At 37.6% G+C, this 24,146-nt stretch overlaps 1 protein-coding gene across 1 annotated transcript in view; it reads right to left on the reverse strand.

Annotated features, from left to right (window-relative positions):
* oxsr1b (oxidative stress responsive kinase 1b) overlaps positions 1-24,146 on the reverse strand; it is a 63,723-nt gene that overhangs the window by 20,898 nt on the left and 18,679 nt on the right. Inside the window, exons 3-4 of the mRNA XM_048174425.1 lie at positions 14,987-15,095; positions 2,496-2,637 (exon numbers count right to left, since the gene is read on the reverse strand). Of these exons, the coding sequence (XP_048030382.1) occupies positions 2,496-2,637; positions 14,987-15,095 (251 nt within the window). The remainder of the gene's footprint in view (positions 1-2,495; positions 2,638-14,986; positions 15,096-24,146) is intronic.

Here is a 24,146-nt window from a genome sequence, read left to right on the forward strand (position 1 = left end):
CAGGGATACCATGGTCCTTAAACTAGGTACTGGTAGCTTTGGCACTGTGTGCAGGTGCCAAGTCCTGTTGGAAAATGAAATCTGCATCTCCATAAAGTTGGTCAGCAGCAGGAAGCATGAAGTGCTCTAAAACTTCCTGGTATACGGCTGTGTTGACCTTGGACCTCAGAAAACACAGTGGACCAACACCAGCAGATGACATGGCACCCCAAACCATCACTGACTGTGGAAACTTTACACTGGACCTCAAGCAACGTGGATTGTGTGCCTCTCCTCTCTTCCTCCAGACTCTGGGACCCTGATTTCCAAAGGAAATGCAAAATTTACTTTCATCAGAGAACATAATTTTGGACCACTCAGCAGCAGTCCAGTCCTTTTTGTCTTTAGCCTAGGCGAGACGCTTCTGACGCTGTCTCGCCTAGACGCTGTCTCGCCTAAACCCATGTCTTGTATACGTCTGTGCGTAGTGGTTCTTGAAGCACTGACTCCAGCTGCAGTCCACTCTTTGTGAATCTCCCCCACATTTTTGAATGGGTTTTGTTTCATAATCCTCTCCAGGGTGCGGTTATCCCTATTGCTTGTAGAATTTTTTCTACCACATCTTTTCCTTCCCTTCGCCTCTCTATTAATGTGCTTGGACACAGAGCTCTGTGAACAGAGCTATAAACAAACTACACCACGTTCCCACCAAGTTCAAAGTCACCACCACTAAGCTTCCGACAACTCTTTCAGTTTTTATATAAAAACATTTTCCCACAACGTTTGAGTTAGAATAGTTTACAAGAGCACAATTATAAGCATAATTAGGCTGTAAAAGCGGACTGAGCTAACCGGTTCGGTGTGATGATGTTTAATGTCCCTGGCAGCCTCTGTAGTCCAATTTAGCCATTTGTTAGCAACTGCCTTTTTCAAGACACATTACAGCTTAAAAAAAATCATGAGTGGGGTAATGCTGATGTATTTTACGCCACAGAATAAAAATGAAAGTGTCTTGAGCTTGTCTTCACCACAGACCTTATTTCAGCCTTTTAACCAAAATCCCATTCAAAAAACCCATTGACTTTGGGACGATGGAACCGGAAGTGCTAAAATGCTAACTCGCTTCTGCATTTTGGCCTAGAAATTGATGTCATACCTGTACCACTCTATATGTCCCATCTAACATACAACATGCCAACACAGGGAAACAAGATCTGACTACGTAATAAAAGTCCAAAATCTGTGTTCATAAGGCAACAAACTAAATGTACTTAATTTTGCGTATGTGTTTGTGTCAGACATCTAAAAAAACACACTTGCTTTTAGCAAGTCAAAAATTACCTCCCGTCACACTGGCGGCACAGCAGAGAGCAAAAAGACAAGGTCTTCTTATTGAGATTCAGAGTCCAGCTTGCAAGTCATGGGCATTTAACCAGACTAAAAGCCTGTGAATTATTTACACTGTCTGCTTTAACAGGCCTGTGCGTGTATAGAGAGAACAAGGGATATGAGAAGAAAGCAATTAATATAAAAAAGGGAGCGATAGAGAGAGAGAAACTGACAGATGATTTAAATTAACCATCAGTGAGTCATCACCGCAAAGAGAGTATTGACGTCTGAAGATGAATGTCTCAGATAAACTAGCAAAGGGATCTTTGATGATCTTACTAAAAGATTGGAAAAGAAACAGTCATATACGCTTGGCCTACATCAACTGAGATTTGTATGTTTTAAAGATTTAATGATACAAGACTGAAGGGTACGATTAGACTAGACATCTCACTCAGTTTTTCCATGGATTTCCATTGGAAACTCAAGATGTTGATTCTGAAACGGAATTCATTAATTCCATCATTCATCATCTGAGATTAGGCTGATTAAATGGAGTCTCGGTCCAGAGGCATCCTACAGACCTTCTTTGTGCTGAAAACAGTCCAGTTTTAAAGAGACAGTTCATTTAAAAATGAAAACTCTGTTTTTATTTACTCATTCTCATGTCGTTTCAAAGCTATATGCTGTTTTTCCTACTGTAAAATGCAAAATATTTGTTTTGAGATCTTTTCGATACAACAACAGTCTCTAAAGCACCATAAAAGTCTAATAAAAGTTGTCCATATAAACTCTTGCACAATATTCCAAGTCTTCTGAATCCTACAATAACTTTACGTGAAAAACAGGCCAAAATTCAAGTTATTATTTCCTGAAAATCTTCCCCTTCCAGTGAGTGGTTAAAGAATCACAGAGTCATTTGATTGATTAACAAGCAAATCAGTCCAATTGAATTAACTGTTCTTTCAAGCCAGCTCTGGTTCACAAATCAGCCTTAATGATTCTTCATGGATTTAATTATTCTTACTGGGTTTCTTTCAGTCAGTTTTTGGAGTTTCACTGATGTGATCACTATAAACTTTGATTGTATGGAAAAGAATAACAGCATACAGGTTTAGAACAACATGAGGGTGACTAAATAATGACTAAGTATTCAAAAACCTTTCCAAAAGTGAGAAGTGTGTTACCTGTGGATCTGGCCATTTTTGTGGAGGTACTCCAGACCCTGAAGGACCTCTTTCAGCACCGTAGCTATACTGGGTTCATCCAGCACACCGGTCTTGTGTTCCCCCTTTGAAATGATGTGCTTTATCACGTCTAACACTGAACCTGCAACAAAGACAACACAGAGAGCTGTCAGAATATTGTACTGTCATTAGTATCACAAGTGCAAATGCTAGAAGAGTATCTGCGAAAGGGCACATGCTATATACTAGACTTAACACATCAAAGGCCAGCGTGCTTCATTTTTGTGCACTTGGCTTGCGTGCATGACCTTAAAGCTTTTTCAGAAGGTCAGACACAAATTTCATAATCTACAATAACTGGCTCTGGCTGCTTCCCAAGAATCTTTGTCACTTTAAAATCATAGCTTTTAAGTGCTGTTTATATATACACTTAACTTGATTACAGGACACCCAACAAATAAACATTGTTTTAACCCTAAGGGACAGAAACATGGACACCCAAAGCAAATGTTTTAGGAAAACAATCTGTCAATCCTTATTTTTCCCATGACATTTAATTAAGGCATATACAAGAGTCGATGGAGAGAATGTTCCATCAGCAACTTTATTAACCAGTTAGGCCATTTTTTTGAGCTGGAGGACGGCTAGCACCTCCCGCAAACAGCACAGACAGGCAAAAGCTCCTGAGGGAGCTGATGTAAACGGCATAAACCAAAAAGACTGCTGGCCTCCATGTGTCAGGGAACGCTCTGAACGGCCTCATTTCAGACATCACTTAGACAAAGACGGTCTGTTCATGCAACCACCCTAGAGTTGCATATGTAATTCCTATCCATGTGAAAAGTTGGAGTGAACTAATAGCAAATAGCATCCTACTTAGCTCAAGTAATCTAAACTCCCTCAAATGAAATTCTAAGAAAGTGAATTCTGAATTCTTAGAATTCTGATCAAATTAACTGTCATGGCATCACAGGGTTCTCTTCACTGACGCCGAAAGCGGAACTTTAAACCCCCCGGGGGAGAGGAAGTCCAGCAGCGTGCCTTCAGCAGAGTGGGCAGCTGGCCAGTGTTTTTGAAGGGCAGAGCGACAGTCCAGATATTTAATAGCACAATCACTTTAGGATATTTCTTAAGGATGGAAACATTATATTAAAGGATTAGATCACCCAAAAATGAAAATTCTGTCATTAATTACTCACCCTCATGTCGTTCCAAACCCGTAAGACCTTCGTTCATCTTCAGAATACAAATCAAGATATTTTTGATGAAATCCGAGAGGTATATATATGTCTATCCATAGACGGCAATTTAACCACCACTTTCAGGGTCCAGAAAAGTAACCTTAATGTTATGAAGCGATGAGAATACTTTTTGTGTTCAGCACTTCCAGGTTCTACGTCAGAACGCCAGCTCATTATAGACCCCTTAACCGCCTACGTCACTGTGACATCACCGCTCTAGCTGGAGGCAAAACATAAATAAGAACTCATAGCAGGCGCGCTAAAAGTTTGAGGTTTTGACTTTAAAATGTCGTCTTGTTGTGTTTTTGGCTGCCAGAATAGAAGGAACAGCACTTTTGGTTCAAAACTAAAGTTTTACCAGATCCTGGCAGACATTCCTTCACAGAAATCAAAAAGATAATTGTGGTTGAAAGCAATACGGCGTACAGACTGGACGGAGACGATCATAAATAATACTCGTGTTTGCAGTGCACACTTCATATCAGGTAAAATTGTGTGCCATCCTTTGAATGGTCTCTTAAAATAATCCACATTGCAAGCCATAATCATAGTTAGCCCAGCGTTAGGTTACATTAGACAATAAGCCTTGACAAAATTCCCCGAACCATCCGAAAGTAATTCATATGTTGTCTAGGACAATAGTTCTCAACTCCAGTCCTCGGGACCCACTGCTCTGCACATTTTGTATGTCTCTCTTATCTGACACACTCAATTCAGTTCATGCAGACTCTCCTAATGAGCTGATGATCTAAATCAGGTGTGTTAAATAAGGGATACATACAAAATGTGCAGAGCAGTGGGTCCCGAGGACTGGAGTTGAGAAACACTGGTCTAGGAAATATCCAAAACTTAAGTTAATTTACAAAAATAGCTGTCACGGTCCCGCAGAGTCAGTGACTGTACATATTTGGACAGTTCTGAACCTGAAGTTCTGCATCTATGTTTAATAAATCCCTCCTAAAACATGCTAGCTTACGCTTGTCAACATTGAGTCCAGCGTCTCTTTTTGCCTCCAGCTAAGCCCCGCCCACCAGGAAACGTTGCAATGTTTACAAACTTTTAAGGGGTCTATTGGCCGACTCCTGCGTCAGCATCACATCCATGCTTTGTGCTGCTCACGTGACCAACGTCGGCCAATAATGAGTCGCGTTCTGACGTGGAACCTGGAAGCGCTGAGCCTAAGATGATAAGATATTGGTGAATAAAGTCGTTCTTTTTATTTTGTTTTTGCACACAAAAATTCTTGTCACTTCATAACATTAAAATTGAACCACTGCAGTCACGTCGACTGTTTTAACCCTTTCGAGCGTGAGTTTAAAATATTCTTCTAACTGTCCCCCCAGAGTGAGTTTTTTTTAAGGCGACCGTTATTTTAGAACGTTTGCCTTTAATGTTTCCATAGCGATGCGTCTTGCGTGTCACGAGCGCTGAACGCAGCCACAATAACACTGTATGACAGATGGATCGCTATTATTTTGTTTTTCCTTGTTTATTTAAAATATTCACAAACTTGCTTACCATGTCATCAACTATCTGATATCCCGATCCTCAAATATGTGTAAGTGAGTGTGTTTTGTCGTTTAAAAGCCTTTATAAATGATTTTTATCTTGATCTATAACACGAGATGGGCGCCGCCATCTTAGTTTGCGCTGCAGTTCACAGAGTCCTGTCAGTCGGATTTACAGCAGGTGAATTCATCCGTTTCTCCCGAAATATATGCAAGTAAGTTGCTGGTGAACTGGAAGAATAATAGAGTAAACTTTATAGTTACTTGGGCCCATTATGTGTGTATGATATGAATAAATGTCGGCAAATTATATTTGAATGGATTGTTATTGCTCCTTCCACTGATGTCTGACATCAGTGTGTATTTTATAAACTCTAAATATACTGTTTTAATGGTGCTTATGTGTATTTAAATGTCTGAAACCTTAAAAGAAACGTTATGTGGCTGAAAACACTGCATAGTTGTGATATATGACAAGAGCTGCGCGCGTCCGTCTCGCAGCCAGAGCGTGAAAGCACAGTTTGAATCTGGCGACGTCGCTGAACGTTCGAAATCCCATATGTGGGACCGTACGCCCAGGGGCACAGAAATAAAAATCCCACATGTGGGACCGTACGCCCAGGGGCACAGAAATAAAAATCCCACATGTGGGACCGTACCGCTCAAAGGGTTAATGATATCTTTAGTACTTTTCTGGACCCTGAAAGTGGTGGTTAAATTGCTGTATATGGATAGACATATATATACCTCTCGGATTTCATCAAAAATATCTTAATTTGTGTTCTGAAGATGAATGAAGGTCTTACGGGTTTCGAACGACATGAGGGTGAGTAATTAATGACAGAATTTTCATTTTTGGGTGCACTTACCCTTTAAATGGCAAATACAAAAATACATATACTGAATATATTCAAGAGTGAATAAAGATATACAATTTCACACAGGCCTAGAATACTGTATATTCAAAAGTGCAGCATGACTCACAAGGAAAAACTGAGAGATTGTACAGCCTAGGAAATCAAGGTAGTTTATCACACCCACACCCTAGTTCATGGTAAAAGTGATTCCAAGAAACAGAAAAATGGCCCATGTGTTTTCTTATTTTGGTTTCTTTTTTCTTCTTTCTACAGCTCATTCTTCTTCTGTGGTTTAAAAAGGGCACTGTCGACCTCCAGGTGGCCTGAAGGTTGTTTTTCATATAAAAACTCAAATAAGTGAGCATTCGAATGAAAAAAAAAACCGAGACTGTGAAAATGTGTGTGTGCGGGCATGTGTGTGGCCTGAAGCCAGTGCACTGCTGACTGAGCGAACAACACATCAAATTTCAGTGACGGCTACGACCTGGATTAAGAGCAGTCAAGCTCCAGCACAGAGAGACAGAGAGAGAGAGAGAGAGAGAGAGAGAGAGAGAGAGAGGGAGAGAGAGAGAGATCTTGGCAAATGACACCACATTAGTTTACAAACCTGTGTGAGGCTGATGGGTGAGGCTACTGAGTAAAACCAGCAAAAATGCTTAATGTCAAACATACACTAGGAGGGCCAGAGAGCAAGAGAGATAAAAATGAAGTAATTTCCTATACAACTCCCTTCAATATCTTGAGCTACAGGGTTAAAATTAACTTTAAGACAGTGTTCACCTAAAAATAAATTTGTGACATCATTTACTCACCCTCATGTTCCAAACAGTACGACTTTCTTCAGTGGAACACAATAAGCAGAATGTTCACGCTGCTCTTTTCCATACATAAAGTAAATGGTATGTGTTCTTACAATACAAAACAACAAAAGGCACCATAAAAGCTATATGGAAATAGTATGATTTAAGGGCTCTATTTCCTTCTGAAGCCAGATGACAACTTTGAAAAATAACACGTTGTATGGCTCACTTTTTTGTTGCCATTTTTGGAGTTTGACTTCTGGTCACCATTCACTTTCATTATATGGAAAAGAGCAGCGTGAACACTCTGCTTAATATCGTCTTTTGTGTTTCTCAGACGAAAGAGATAGGGTTTGGAATGATTTGAGGGTGGGTAAATGATGATATGATTTTTATTCATGGGTGAACAAACAATGTGTTTAAGTTAATATTAATATCGTTAGCATCTCTTTGAAGAAAATCTCATGGGTTAAAGGGATAGTTCACTCAAAAATGATAATTATTTCATGATTTACTCACCCTCAAGCCATCCTAGATGTATATGACTATCTTCTTTCAGACAAACATAATCAGAGATATATTTAAAAATATCCTTAGTCCTCCAAGGTTTATAATGGTTGTGAATGTTTTGAAGTCAAAAATAATGCATCCATTCATGAAAAAAGTAATCCATAAGACTCCAGTGGGTTAATAAAGGCCTTCTGAAGCGAAGCGATGCGTTTTTGTAAGAAAAATATCCATAGATTTGTGACGGAAGAGTATCCTTTGACCTGACGCACAACGTAATGACGAACGCAGAGGCACAGAGGATAGAGCAAAGCAAATCACCGGTCATGTATTAAGTCTAAAACAATAACTGATCATTTTTTAAAGAGAAATGTTGGAGTATTTCGATATAAGAGAAGAGGAGCTTAAATTTGTTGCCCAGCCCTATTTGTTTGAACCGCGAGAGGCGTCCAAGCTTACAATACTCTAAATCCTGCGGCATACATCGCGTCAGAGGATTATTCATTTGATGCAAGTCAACTTGCGCATTCTGCGTACGGTCTTTCGCTGGAAGCTACTTTTTTGAATTTATAAAATTTTAAATATGGATATTTTTCTTACAAAAACACAAAAATTAACCCCATGGAGTCGTATGGATTACTTTTTTTTTTTTTTTTTATGGATGGATGCATTATTTTTGACTTCAAAACACGGCCCCCCATTCACAACCATTATAAACCTTGGAGGACTACATTTTTTTTTAAATATATCTCTGATTTTGTTTGTCTGAAAGATAGTCATTTACACCTAGGATGGCTTGAGGGTGAGTAAATCCTGGGATAAATTTTCATTTTTGAGTGAACTATCCCTTTAAGAGCAACATAAATGATAAAATTTCAATTTTGAATGAACTAATCATTTAACTATGAATGTAAGGGGCTCATCAACAAAACTTCCCACGTTCCCATGTTCCCAATGTTGCTCATTCTGGAACGCCTCAATCATGTGAAGCCCCATGCTGAGATGTGATGAAAATGTGACTAAATCGATTAATGTCTCATTCACATGAGCCAAACTCCCATTCCAAATACTCTTGAAAGTAACTTTAACCGTGACCATGTGGTTCAAAAGCATTCTTGATATTCTCTCATGACACTTCGAGGAACAGTATCACCAGGAAATCTCCATTCTGTAATTCCAATTATGCTTCCGCAACAGGAAAAGAAAATGACTCTTTGTCCAACAGTTGTTAGACTATCTGACACTGCTGCCTTCCTAAGGATCCTGCATTGGTGTGGGTGGAACAAGCCATGTCGTGCCCACTGGGCCAAAGGGCACAGGGCCATACGGGGCTGCTGGTGAGGGAAAGATTACTCCAAGAAAATAAGGGTGGAGGAGCAGAGGGAATAAAAGGAAGATAGGAAGCATCTGTTGTCTCTCAGTGGGCTGTGAGTCACTATGGGCACAAAGCCATATTTCAAAACACTGTGCTTAAAACCTACAAGATAGCGACAGCTTAAAATATTATTTCACCAAAAATTTTAATTGCTCTGGGTAATCTGCTAGCTGGATGAAAAAAAAGTCACATTCATGACTAGAAAATAATTCACATTCAAGAATGCAGAGTTTATGTTGAAATTCCTTATAGTGTGTGTGTGTATAATATGCTAAGTCTCCAAAATGTGATCTGCTTAAGTGGATTGTTCATATTTTAAGTGGATTGTTCATCTTGTGTTTATCTTTTAACTTTATGTACAGCACTTTGTTCAACCCATGGTAAATAGAAATAAGAAAGAAAGATAGAAAGAAAGAGATAAGAGACATTTTTCTGTTTTTACACATACAGGTGCTGGTCATATAATTAGAATATCGTGAAAAAGTTAATTTTTTTATTGTAAATTATTTTTAAAAATGAAACTTTCATATTCTAGATTCCCTACATGTAAAGTTAAACATTTCAAAAGTTTTTTTTTTTTTTTAATTTTGATTATTAGAGCTTACAGCTCATGAAAGTCCAAAATCCAGTATCTCAAAATATTAGAATATTTCCTAAGATCAATCAAAAAATGGATTTTCAAAACAGAAAAGTTCAAGGTCTTTAAAGTATGTTCATTTGTACACTCAATACTTGGTCGGCAGCACATATTACAGCAAATGACTTGCTCCTAGCACAAATTACAGCATCAGTGAAGTGTGGCATGGAAGTGATCAGCCTGTGGCACTGCTGAGGCACTATTGAGCCTTCAGATCATCTGTATATTGTTGGATCGACTGTTTCTCATCTTACTCTTGAAAATATCCCATAGATTCAGGGGTCAGGCATGTTGGCTGGCCAATAAAACATAGTAATATCATGGTCAGCAAACCACTTGGAAGTGGTTTTTGCACTGTGGGCAGGTGCTAAAGTCCTGCTGGAAAAGGAAATCAGCATCTCCATAAAGCTTGTCAGCAGATTGAAGCATAAAGTGCTCCAAAATCTCCTGGAAGATGGCTGCATTGACTTTGCACTTGATAAAACACAATGGACCAACACCAGCAGATGTCACGGCACCCCAAATCATTACTAACTTCAGAAACTTCACACTAGACTTCAAGCAGCTTGGATTATGTGCCTCTCCAGTCTTCCTTCAGACTCTGGGACCATGATTTCAACATGAAATGCAAAATTTACTTTTATCTGAAAAGAGGACTTTCGGCCACTGTTCACTGTCCAGTTCTTTTTCTCCTTAGCCCAGGTAAGAAGCTTCTGACGTTGTTTCTGTTTCAGAAGTGGCTTGGTAGTCCTTTTCCTGAAGATGTCTGAGTGTGGTGACTCTTGATGCGCTGACTCCGGCTTCATTTGACTCATTGTGAAGCTCTCCCAAGTGTCTGAATCGGCTTTACTTGACAGTATTCTCAAGCTTGTGGTCATCCCTGTTGCTTGTGCACCTTTGCCTACCCAATTTCTTCCTTCCAGTCAACTTTGCATTTAATATGCTTTGATACATCACTCTGTAAACAGCCACCACATTCAGTAATGACCAACTGTAACTTACTCTCTTTGTGGAGGGTGTCAATGATTGTCTCCTGGACCATTGCCAAGTCAGCAGTCTTCCCTATTAGTGTGGTTTCAAAGAACAAAAGATACCCGGAATTTATACTGTAGGGATGGTCATTTAATGAAACTCAAATGTAAATATTCTAATATTTTGAGATACTGGATTTTGGACTTTCATTAGCTGTACGCTCTAATCGACAAATTAAAAAAAAAAAAAAAAAAAAAAAAAACTTTTGAAATGTTTTACTTTACATGTAGGGCATCTAGTATAAATGAAAGTTTCATTTTTTAAAATAATTTACAATAAAAAAATGAACTTTTTCACAATATTCTAATTATATGACCAGCACCTGTACACAAATGGCACCTGTTGTGTAGAATGACCCATATATATCCAGTGCAGCACACAGGTAACAGCCACCAATGTGTGCTTGTAAAGTTGTAAAACTCCCATCCTAGCTGTTAAAGATCTACTCACAAGTGCTGTTCAGAGGCCAGAGAGGACAACCTCTTTTGTGCTTTGTGCTAATGAAGTTATTGATCGTGTCCTTATCTCACATACCTTTGTACCTAACAAATAGGCCAGGCTGAGAAGATGACTTTCTGCCAGATCTGGTAAAGCCACGAGTGAATAAAACAACTATGAAATGTATTATCCTTTTTCAAATTCAATTTAAGGCCTTTTTGCCTTTATGATACAGGACAGTACAGAGTACACAGGAAGTGGAGGGAATGACAAAACGCATTACTTTGAAAAACAACATTGCTTTTTCCTAGTAAAAACTAAAGATATTGAGATTATATGTTTCATAGTTCTTTCCTGAACACACTTCCTATGCTGAAACTATGGAATGCCACCAAGCAGCTTTATGTGAAATCACATTCCTATTTACGTCATCACATCTGACAGCTGTCAAAGGGAATATTACAAACGTCTCTGTCAAGATGGGACGGTTAAGCACGTAGAGGTCACAACTTCAGGCTATCAACCAACAGTTGGCTTTGAGCAGAACAGCTCTTTAATTGCTCACTGAAGAGAATTGGAAAATTTTTGCCTTCATGTTTAATGGGATCGTTCACCCAAAAATGAAAATTGTTATCATTTACTCACCCTCATGTCATTCCAAACCTGTTTGACTTTACTGTTCATGCAAAACACCAAAGAAGAAATACTGAGGAATGTTTTTGAACTGTTTTTGTCCATACAAGGGAAGTCAGCAGGGTCCAAAACAACACTGATTAGACCCAATTGACTTTCATTGTATGGACAAAAAAACACTATTTTCATTTTTGTGTTCCACAGAAGATGTCAATAAGAGTGAGTAAATGATGCCAATTTTTAGCTCCCTACCCTTTTTTACACAATAAATACACAGCAGTATCTGTTATGTTTAAACTAGCTGCCTGCCCCACTTGATAAGAGAGCATTATTATTTAATATTAAGCCCACTGTGATGTGCCCTGTGTGCCAGGCACAACATTGAGTCCAGCTGTGAGACCTGTCATGTCCTACCTTCAAATTTAAGACGGGCAGCGTGCCACCTGAGCATCTTCAGCTGGCAGAAGCAGAAGGGGGAGGGCACGACAGCTGATGACAGGCGTAAAATGAACAGCGATTATCCAGACAGAGTGATTTCAGCTCTGCACCAGGGGAAGAAAGGCCGCGTCCCACGGCTGTCAGTGTCAGCACGAGCCAGACTATAATCTCCCTGTCCAGCACTTGGCTGCGTCTGGGGCAGAGCATTACACGCTGGCTTGAAACATATCATCAAACTCTCAGCAGTAGCTTTACACAATGGGGTTTGGAAAGACAGGAGCACTACTGGAGCTTAAGGATGCAGTGCAATCAAGAAGGAAAATGTGCTGTTTAAAAATCTGAATTAAAACCAGGGCTGCATAATATTGGAGGACTTTTTTTTTTTTGAGTGTGAAATCCTTGTAGAGCTGAAAGATTTGGGAAAAACCTGAAAAATTGGGTGGTCATACTTGGGTTTACTTTTTACAAGAACCAACTCAAATAAAGTGAAGAGTTTAAAAATAAAAGTTTTCACAGGACTAACATTTTGCTTTTATTTTTCACTCTGTTTGCCTGCGTTTCTAATTAGGTTCCTTAGTTACTGATTATGTGTCTAATTGAGTTCTCTTAGTACCTCCTGTCTATTTATAACCCTGGTTCTGTTCAGTTTTCTTGTTAATGTATAGTTTGGTTTGTGTTTATCCTGTTATCTATGTAAAATACATGAATACTGTTTTTATATAGGCTTTATAGACAGACAGCTTGAGAGTGACTCTTGAAGGACCAGCACCCAATCCTCTTGTACCACTGTTTGAAGAATTTATCTTCCAGAATCTGGCAGTACGTTTTGGGAGTTCGTTTTTAGTCCATCTCTGATGGACATTTCAGGATAGGTGATGGACTAAAAATTAATTCCCAAAAAGTTTCTTTACCTAACCTAAGTCTCTGAGATCCTGACACCTTGCACTTCTGGAGACTCCAGGTAGGTTGCAGTTCTGGAAAATGGTGGTGCTGGGTTCCTAATGGTTTCACACTTAATTCTTCATCTTAATTCTTAATTCGTTTGCAGTTAACATATGTCTATTCTTCTCTACCCGTTTTTATCTGACCCAATGAGCATTTTGCTGTCCAATGGTCATGCTTTAACTTTGCAATTTCTAGTATTGCATTAGTATTGCATCCTTCTCATGGGCTTTTAATAATTTTTGACTTTTCAATTTGAGTTAAATCTCTTTTTTGGCTCGTTTTATCTGTAAAAGAAAATCTGCTTAATAATTATGCACACCTCAATATAAGGCGTTTTTCATTTCCAGCCTTCATGAACAATTACATATCACTTATAAATGATTTAATACAAAATTAATAGTAGTTAATAAGATTGATGTGGTTTGGAATTGGTAAAATGTGCTTGGAAAAAAGAATATGATCAGAAAATCAACTTGAATAATAATTATGCGCACACACAATTACACACACACACACACACAAACATACATATATATATATATATATATATATATATATATATATATATATATATATATATATACACATACATATATATATTATACATATATATACACACACACATACAGAAGGAGCGCTTCAATGTGTGAAGTTATGATCTTATTGTGACTATTAAATAAAATTAATAAATGAAATAAGTAATAAACTGTAATAATATTATTGCAGAGCCTCTGTTCTATTCTAGCTTTAAGCATTCTTTTTTATTAACACTTGAATGTGGGTAAGTTTCATAAAAAAAAGCAATATTTTGAACAAATACCTGAGAAAATCCCATTTTTATTTTTCTAAGACAATGTGCATAAGCAATGGTTTTATCACTCGTTTGTGCTCCTTTTTTGTTTGTGTTTTGATTCTGTACTCTTTCAGAAGATGAGCATAGTAATAACAGTGAAAACACAGAAAGCCAGAAAATTACTTTAATGGCGGTGAAGCGTTGTCTCATAAATGACGGAAAATTCCATCAATGGAATGGGAAAGAGTTCAAATAAATAAAATCTGGTGACAAAAAATATTTTATTTTACTTAAAATTACAATACTAACATCTATGCCTTCATTTCTTCATTTTCAAATGAGCTTTTATTTTTCTGGGTTCCCAGCAAATAAAAAAATGAGCTGTCAGTTTCATAATGAAGCACCGCTGAAACACTGTATCATGAACTATGTGTGTGTAAATGCAGCGCATATATTTTTTAACTAAATCGTACCCTGTACAATTTGACTATCGCACTAAGCCATACCATGATATAGATTTTATTTTGATATAACGTGCAGCCCTAAATAAAGCTATTTACAGCACCTTCACTGCTGCAAAAAAGAGAACAAATTCTGATCTGTTTGCACAACTTAATATGTCAGGACAAAGATATGCTGTGCACATCTCAGGAGAAATTCCTCACAAGCCAGACTGACTAGATTGTCAGAAGATACCTGTGCTGGTCACAGTCATAATGCAATAATGCTCTACATCATCCTGAGAGTCTCAGGTTGCTGCAGCACTAATGCATCTGCTGTAATTAACAGCGGCCTCTCATTAACTCCGTAGGGGAGCTCCTGGCAGACTCTATTATCATTCTAACGGCTCATTTGAGATCCTAATCAGTGGTTATAGCACTCAAAACTGAAATACAAATGCATAATGTATTTCAACTACCAAGAGAAACCATCTATATATTTAGGCAAACTTTAATTTAATGAGTCAAACAGTATTTGATAGATGAAGGACCGAATATACACTACTGTTCAAAAGGTTGTTGTCAGTCAAATATTTTTTTAAATAAAAAATGAAGTCTTGATTAAAAAAATATATATATTTCTGAGTTAATTTACTTCTTTCAAAGCTCCTTCAGATGTTGTCTTCAAAAATCAACCAAATGAAGTTCTCTCAGTACACAGGATGTTGTATAAATATAGGAATCAACATAACTGAATGGCATTTTTCAGTGCTTGGATGCAGCCAATGGAATAGATGGAAATTAAGTGATTCGATTGGAGGAAAAAGAACAGGTCGGCAGGACTTACCACCACTGAGCAGCTTCATGACCAACCACAGCTCATCCTTCACCACAAACGATGTGTAGTACGACACAATGTTGGGATGGTGACACTGGCTCATTGCCTGAATCTCTTTCTAGAGAGAGAGGGAAAAAAAAGAGAGAGACAATCACTCTTTGTTGACAGTAACCTGATTTAACCAATATCCTTTCTAAATGATTCAGAGTCTGCACAAATTGGATAAAACAACCAATCTGATTCCTTCAAGGCATCTGCAAAAATCAAATTTGAGGCTTTTTAAGACCTTTTTTAAGACCTCCACAAATAAAATTAATATCGTTTTGGAGGGATGTGATTCAATGGTAACATCCTAAACCATAAAATGACTGTAAAAACAATGATTTAAACAACTTTACAAAATTATAAAATAAAACCTCAAATATCAGCCTTTAAACCATTTTTTTAAGAAAAGGGATTAATCAAAATGATTACATATATTCATTTAAAATTGGACCATACATAATATACTAGAAGCTACATTTTTTAATGCAAATTAGCTTCTTGCCGATCCATCTGTTAACATTTCCAAAACTGTGTGTAAGCTGTGTAAAGTTAGGGTTCGATCTTCGCATTGGTCTGAACAAAAATGGCAGATGTGCTGAATGAAAATGCTAATAAATCTAATAGTAGAAATATAGTGGTAACTCTGGTTCCCTCTGTAAACAAAGTAGCGCTGCTTTATTAGGCATTACATGAAGGAAATATGGGGGGGGGGGGTGCCAAAAGGTGACAAGTTTGCAGGTATGAATTATATAAACACAAATAATCATAAATCAAAGCATAAATGTGGGCTTTTCGGTGATTGCAAACTGCTCTGAAAGCGTGAGCCTTAGAACAAGCAATCGTGCTGCATTTTTACATTGTAACATGCAGCACACACTTTTATTTATCCAAATTGTAGCCTTTTGAAGTTTATTTATTACAATAAAGGTGCAGTAAGCAATTTCTGAAAAACTCTTTTGAAAGTGGATCAGACCGAGCACCGAAACACACTTGTAGCCAATCAGCAGTAAGGGGCGTAGACACTCATTAGTGTGTCATCTGTTGCATAGTGTGTTAGTGAATTTGGGGGTGGAGCTATCAAGATAGGGGTGTGATCCTTTTAGGTAGTGGTGGTTTTGTTTTGGTGATTTTAAATATCAACAGTGTTTCTCAGAAATCTTTAAGCCATATTGCGATTCTTGGTTTTCCGTCCTCATTTAAGACATCTTGGAATGATAATTAAGTCTTATGTTAATTTTTATGATGTTAAATTTTATAAAACTATATAAAAATATAAGACTTTTTAAGGACCCGCGAAGCAATTTATTAAACACAGGAATCTGCTGGTCGCAGACTGAAACAGCTCTCCATAAAGCATTTACTGTGTATACAGTCACATAGTATGTGGTCCAGAATGCACTGGGCCTCATGGCTTAATCGAATAACTGTGGTGTCTCACAATGGTGCCATTCCAGATCTGGATTAATGTTTAAACAAGTCTGGCTCAGTTGCACAGTTGGCAAATCTTCAGGTTTAGTGCAGATATTTACGTATTTCAGGTGAAATAGTAGTTTTTATTAGCTCACTCATATAAGAAGCACCTCCAGCCCCTTTCACCGACCGCAAAGCATGCACAAACTGTAAAAATAAACAACATCAATCTAAGCAAGCTATAAACACCTTGACACCTTCATCTGACTGCCTTACAGCCTGTTCCAAACAACCAAGGTGTCCAAATAAATAGGCGTATATGTAACTGTCAATATCCATCAGAAAAATGTCGCTGCTACATGGATTTGTCAGCAATCGAAGACAGAAGGAAAAACAAGCAGTTCTTCTCAATCACGTTTATTTGCTAGTCTTTCCAGTTGACGGAGCAGTTGAAGTGAAAGCCTTGCAGCTCAGAGAGATTGACAGCTGAGGTAATGTTGGCGGCACAGCGGCTGAATCCATCACTCTGAGCACTCCCCAAGTCATTTAATGGTGGGGGCTTACTAATGATATTACAGAGCAATTCTGCCATTTCTATTTAGCTGTCAGGCACAGTCTTGTTCAATTTGTTACATGCAATGCAAAGCAATCAATAAGAGAAACAAAAAAACTGCAGGCTTAATGCTAATGAATGGCCACATGAGTTTACACCTTGTTCATTCCACAACCATGAAGCTTCATATAGTCTTGTGCTGTTGTGTTAATATTAAACTGATTTATTCTCTATATCAGTAAGCATTGTTTCTGAATTCCCTGGAACGCCTCAATTGTAGTCTTGAGTTTTCTTCCAGAAACATACACATCACAATATTCCTCATTTAAGTAATTCCCACCCAAAGCATACACAAAAAAAAGGGGCGAGGACTGGTTGAGTTGTGTTATTCGAAACTCGAGTTGTGTTGTGAAACTTGCGATTATGGTAAGGGGCATGACATTTCAGAAACACACTTAAAGTGGTTGACCAATCACAACACACTGGTCCAGCCAACCAATCAGAGCACACTGGGCTTTTCAAAAGGAGGGGCTTCATAGAGACAGGAACTAAACAGGGCAGTACTGTCAGACTGGGAAGAGAGGTGCTACAACAATATAAAACCTAACACAAAATCAAGACATAGGAAAGGGCATAACAGGTCCCTTTTTAAGTCAGGTGTAAATCAGCCACAAGTCAATAGGTTCAACACTACAGGAAAGACAGAAATGGCAGAAACCCAAGTATGAGATCAGCATACCTCAACTGAACCTGTTCTAAAGTCTGCATTTACAACTGCTTACAATTTACATAAACACTTCCATCTTAAAATAACTATGGTTTGAATGCAAGTTTGGTAATAAAATTTTGCAAAAATGTTGCCATGTTGTAATTAAGGGCACCAATTTTCTTCAAGTTAACTTTTTCCCTGCTATTTATGAGTTATCTCGTCTTTTATGAGAAAACGCTTCCTTGCTAAAAAAGACATTTTATGGCTTTCTGTGTTTTCATTGTTATAAGGTAGGGGGGCGCTATTACGCATCTTCTAAAAAGAGTACTGAATCTCCTGATCAAAACACATGCAAAGAAGATGCAGAAACAAGCGATAGCATATGTAATCATATGCATATGTAAAATAACGAGATCAACAACATTAAACAGCTTATAAATCAAAACTGCCTAACGTTACTGAATTAAATGTCGACCCAGGACGAGCTATAGGACTGTGCAATGGACTCGATCTACTCCATGTGTTTTGATCATCATTCTGAATCCGATACAAAGTTAACAAAGTTGACAAAAACGCAATTTCCTTCGTTTTTTTGCTCAAAATGTTGCTTTTTTTGATGAAACTTGATAAAAAAAAGAATGCATGAAGCTAGAATAAAGTTTTTTGTTTGTTTGTGTAAAAGTAGAGAGTCTGTTCTTTCTTTTGATATATTGCATGTTCAGATATCCATAAAACAAAATATTCTGAGGGCCATGATTTTTTTGTGAAAAACAAAAAAAAACAAAAACAAAAAAACACGCTGGTGGTGGCTGGCAACTTTATATAAAAAAATAAAAAAATAAAATAAAAATACTGGAGGGAAAGAGTTAACGGACAGGTTGCAGTCCCCTCCAATATAAAAAGTGAATAATAAAAAAGGCCATTTCAAGTTCCCGAAAAACAACTCATGGCAATTGAACTTTCCAAGTTGAGTCCTCAAATGACCCTGTCAACATGAGCCATGTTTTCCACTGAACCAAAAAATAAATTTACAAGTGCAATCATGGATGCCAGTCAACACAAAGCTCTTCCCGTGCCAACACTGTAGGGTTACTGACACCCCAGCAGTGGGCCACTGGGTATGTCCCACCCCTCTGTCCCAAAGCTGGATTTAATTCAACAATTTAGTCAGCTTTGGCTGGCTCCACAAAGGCTGCGTCCAGTTCCACCATGGACACCAGGTTGAGGGCGTACGAAAACAATAATGCACAGGAAGGTCTTTGGACATTCAATGGCTAGGGCTCCATCTGCGTTCTCACAGTAGAAGCCGAGGGTCATCTCAGCGTGGCTGGCCGATGTCTACCCGAGAGAGACAAACACAATAGCCTGAGCAGGGAGGGTGACAGGGAGACTGTTTGCCACCCGATTTGTGTACGTCCAGAGGACAATGAGACATGATGAGCAAAGAAAAGCACTGAGACTCTTTGTCTGAGGTTATGTCACTGCCTTTCTGCCACTATGCTCAGTGGAAAAAAACACTTTCCTTCTTCCTCAGGCCAAATTTCTCACTCAATATATGATGTTCTCCAGTATACATTTCAAATAGCATTACATTTACATTAAAGCCTGGGGTTAACATTGGTCAATTTGGTTATTCAGTCAAAATATTATGCATTGAAACTATCCACATAACTATGTGCTTTATTTCAAAATATTCACTAAACTTTGACCCACCGATATTCTCACACTGCACTCACCCCTCATGACCCAAACACACACACTTACACACACATACACACGTACACACACATATACACACACACTCTCTCTCTCTTTCCCAACATGCCACGAGAAACAAGCTCCTTCTTCATTGACTTGAAAATCAGATTAAAACAGATCAGCAGTATATTCAGCTGATTCACTTTCAGAACATTTCCTTTGAGATCGGTAAAAGGGAAATTGCTCTCCTGCTGAAACTCATCAAAAACACAATCTCACAATTTCAGAATGTAAACTTCAGATATCTTAATGAAAAAAAAAGGAGACATTTTGGTAAAAAAAATAAAAAGAAATTGATTACAATAAGTATTACAATTACATTTGAACTTTAACGATTAATATCTCATGCAGCTGCCTTTAAAGGGTTAGTTCACCCAAAAATGAAAATAATGTCATTTATTACTCACCCTCATACCGTTCCACACCTGTAAGACCTTCGTTAATCTTCGGAACACAAATTAAGATATTTTTGATGAAATCTGATGGCTCAGTGAGGCCTGCATAGACAGCAATGGTACTTCCTCTCTCAAGATCCATAAAGGTGCTAAAGACATATTTAAATCAGTTTATGTGAGTACAGTGGTTCTATCTTAATATTATAAAGTGACGAGAATATTTTTTGTGTGCCAAAAAAACAAAAAAAACAAAAAAAAAACTTTTTAACAATATCTAGTGATGGCCGATTTCAAAACACTGCTTCAGAGCGTTATGAATCTTTTGAGTCGAATCAGCGATTCGGATCGCGTATTAAACCGCCAAACTAATGAAATCATGTGACTTTGGCGCTCCGATCCACTGATTTGATTGGTAAAGCTCCGAAGCTAGATATCATTAGATATTGTTAAAAAGTCGTTATTTTGGGGGTTTTTTGGCACACAAAAAATATTCTCATCGCTTTATAATATTAAGGTTACCTTTATGGATCTTGAGAGAGGAAGTACCATTGCTGGCTATGCAGGCCTCGCTGAGCCATCGGATTTAATAAAAAATATCTTAATTTGTGTTCCGAAGATGAACGAAGGTCTTACGGGTGTAGAACGACATGAGGGTGAGTAATTAATGACATAATTTTCATTTTTAAAATAAAATTAATTAATTAAAATGAATTAATAATAATATTAGAATTATTATACAAAAGTAATATTTCATATTTGGTCCAGATGCAGAAAACTGAATTATAACATTTGATCGTATCACGATTTCAATCTTCAACTTAATTTTCTTAATTTAACTTTATACGATATAAAATTAAGTAAAACCTACTTAACCTTTCTGAAACTGGTGTTCCCATCATGCACCAGGACATGAATAATTAATAAGGTTTAATTTTTTTGCTGTTTTCCAGCTGTATTTACGCTGTTTTTCATTGCTTTTGTTGTTACATTTGTTAACTTGCAATTTTGTGAAATCTGGAGTTCATTTTCTATTCAAAATGACACAATCATACTCAAAAACGATCTATCGAATATTACTGTCCGTCACTGTGTATTGTGTACCAAGAATTGAAGTATCTGTGTTCGGGTGAGTGCTGCATTTCTTATTATGTAGATATGAAGTCTATTGTATTATTTCAGTGCTTCCCACACATAGACTTTACTTGGGCGGCCGTTATTATACGTGGCGGCCCGCCCAAGTATATTTGGAGACACATTTTTGCTTTTATTATTTTTATCCTCTTATACTTTTATATCCGCGCAAGATAATGAAACCATCCGCGATCGATTAACTAGTCGTTCTGTACCTGCTCGTTATGTGTGCATCAGAACTGTTTACTCCCGCTGAAATTCCCACAGGCGCTGCATTTTGCAAAGTCACAAGGGGGCGCTGTTGCGCATTCTACAAGTTCTACAACATTATTTGACAGATATATTATTAATTTTATAAATTTTACTAGTAAAATCTGTGTCCCATTCACGGAGAGAGACACTATATGACAGCAAGGAGAACATAGGAAAAGGTGAACCATTTAAATGCTGTAATTTTGCATAATTTACAATGCATAATATTAGTATGTAATTAGATGTAATATGCTATGTAATTAAAATTAATTTCAATAAATAAAAATACTGTTAAAAATCACACATTATTTGTTTGTCACATGTAGTAGACCATTTTTGTGCCGTGGGTAATGGGAGGATTTTTCGCCCGGCTACCACCGCAAGTATATTTCAAACCTGTGGGAAGCTCTGGGTTTACTTGCATGTTTCTAAGTAAAGCACACATTTTAGAAGCATGGTTTAATTCAATGTTATATTATTTGAGTAAAGAGTTATTTTTGTTAAATTTACTTAACTTAGTTAAGTAGATTTTACTTAATTCTATATGTGAAATTAAATTAAATATAATCAAGTAATATTGACTTAATTTCTTTATGAATGTTAAGTTCAATAGTAAGTAGATTTTACTTGATAATATCAGGTAGCAGTAAAATGTAATTAAAATGTGCAAATTGTTACAAGGATTTTATCAAATCCTACAAGTTATTTTTTTTCAGTGTAGTAACATAAAAATCATAATACTGAATAGTAATAATATTAATAATGACTCATTATTCAACCATAACATTTCAGACCATATCCAAATTTTGACTTCATTTTGATTAACGGTGTATAGCCCAAATCATCATATTCAAAAAGCTGTTATCTGGGAACATAAATTAAGCAGGATAGTTTGAATATATTGTATACATGAGTGACACATTCCTAGGCAGCTATTCTATCTAGGAGAAATGCAGCACATTTAAACACCGTCATCTGACGGTAGACACTATAGTCGTGTGATTTCAGAAGTGGAGGGGAGGACTTGTCACGTCCCCGTAGAATAAACGCTGCAGTGGTACACAGTGGGTTTACTATAGATTCAGCTTGACGTCAATGGCACTGACAGGATCTCAGCTCAGTCAGAGAGGAAAATTGTTCCTCCCACCACTACAGAGTCACACGGCTTCTGCGTTATGACTTGTTTGGATTGTCCTGTTCTTTTTCACAACAGTTTGGGCTGCTCCTGCATGTTGGGAAGAACTGAAGCACGCTATACTCCAGCAAATTGGGCTGATCATAAGTGAAATTGACCTAAACCTCTCGAAGGAATTTCCTCCGAGAGCAGGCCTTGATGCAGATTACATGCAATAGCCGCCTGCTGCTCCCGCTCATTACAGGAGCAATCTGGCTTTCATTTAATGCCTCCTCTGTGTTTAAGAGAGCGCTCAGCAGGTCATAAAGGCAAAGAAAGCATCACAGGAAACCTGAACTGCAAATTTTCCATGTGACCCTAACTCTACAAGAATCTCCCTTTAACTTCAAGGTTTTACTTCAGTTCAGCTGGAACAAAGTCTCCATTTACTGACTTTTCTGAATCATAGAGGGCAGGACTATGGATAATATCCCTAACGACTTCTAACTCCTCTGTAAGACACCTGGATATGGGAAAAACTGAGTTTCTGGTAGCCTCCCGCAGAGAGCGTGTAAATATGCATAGAGGAATATGAGCTTTCCCAGTGAACGACGAAATTGGCTCCGCCTGGTCACGAGGAACAAATGTTTGACCTTTTGAGCTCCTTGAGGAGTTGACAGATGAAATTAATAAGATGGGAAGGGGAAAGGATTTGTGTAGAAACTTGAGGACTCATGTATGGAAACTGTAACTTGACAAGAAAGTAATAGGGAAGCTTTCAAACCAAACAGAAGTTGGTGTTTTAGAGCATTTTCAGACCTGTAGATCGTTTGCTTTTTCAAAACAAGAACCTAATTTGATACAATGTTGCATTTTCTTCTTTGATCGGTTCGCTTTCACAAGGCAACATTTCAAAGCATACCAAAATGCGTTTATGCAAGTCACATGTAAGTAAAACTGTCCTCTTATTGGTTAGAGTTCACCTGTTTATGTTCCTCTGCACGATCCATCAAGATGGATTGACAAGTTTGCTCCATGGATTATTGTGGGTTTTATCTGTTGCTGCTGTATTACATATATTTAATTATATTTAAAAACATATATATAATTTATAATGCAGTTAGAGTGGGAATCAGGGCTTCATCGGGACAGCATTCTTGCTGAAGAGGAACACATTTCCCATTATGAATTATGATACTGCTTGTTTCGTTGCTTGAACCAAGCGCGATTGCACTGTTTATATATGCCTAAACAAACCGAACTAAGGGAGAAAACACACCAGGTTTCAAAACAAACGCTCCCCATGAGCCAGGTGTGAAAACGCCCTTAGAACTGGAAGATAGGCAATTTGTTTTTTAAGTTCTTTAATGACCAGGATGATGTTTTATATTAGCCAATGATGTGATTCACACAGAAGTGCAAGGGGGAAATTCTAACTAGGAAATAAAAACTCTGGCATAAAACTGGGAAACAACACAGGGATTCCCTTTGGTCCAGTTAATAATGGTTTCCAGGCAATCTGGAAATGGTAGAATCCATGTGTTAGCTCTTTTTATCACATGAAATAGTTCTGATTTACTGACAGTGCGAATGCGCATATTTATACTAACATTAAAAAGAAATAAACATTTATTCAGCCAGGATGCTTTAAATTTATCAAAAGTGGCTTTTACATTGTTACAAAAGATTTCTATTTCAAATAAATGCTGTTCTTCTAAACTCTATTCATCAAAGAATCCTGAAAAAAAATTAAGTGGCACAACTGTTTTATTTTTACATGAACAACAATAAATGTTTTTGAG

This window comes from Megalobrama amblycephala, linkage group LG22 (assembly GCF_018812025.1).
Source record: "Megalobrama amblycephala isolate DHTTF-2021 linkage group LG22, ASM1881202v1, whole genome shotgun sequence".
Lineage (NCBI taxonomy): Eukaryota > Metazoa > Chordata > Actinopteri > Cypriniformes > Xenocyprididae > Megalobrama > Megalobrama amblycephala.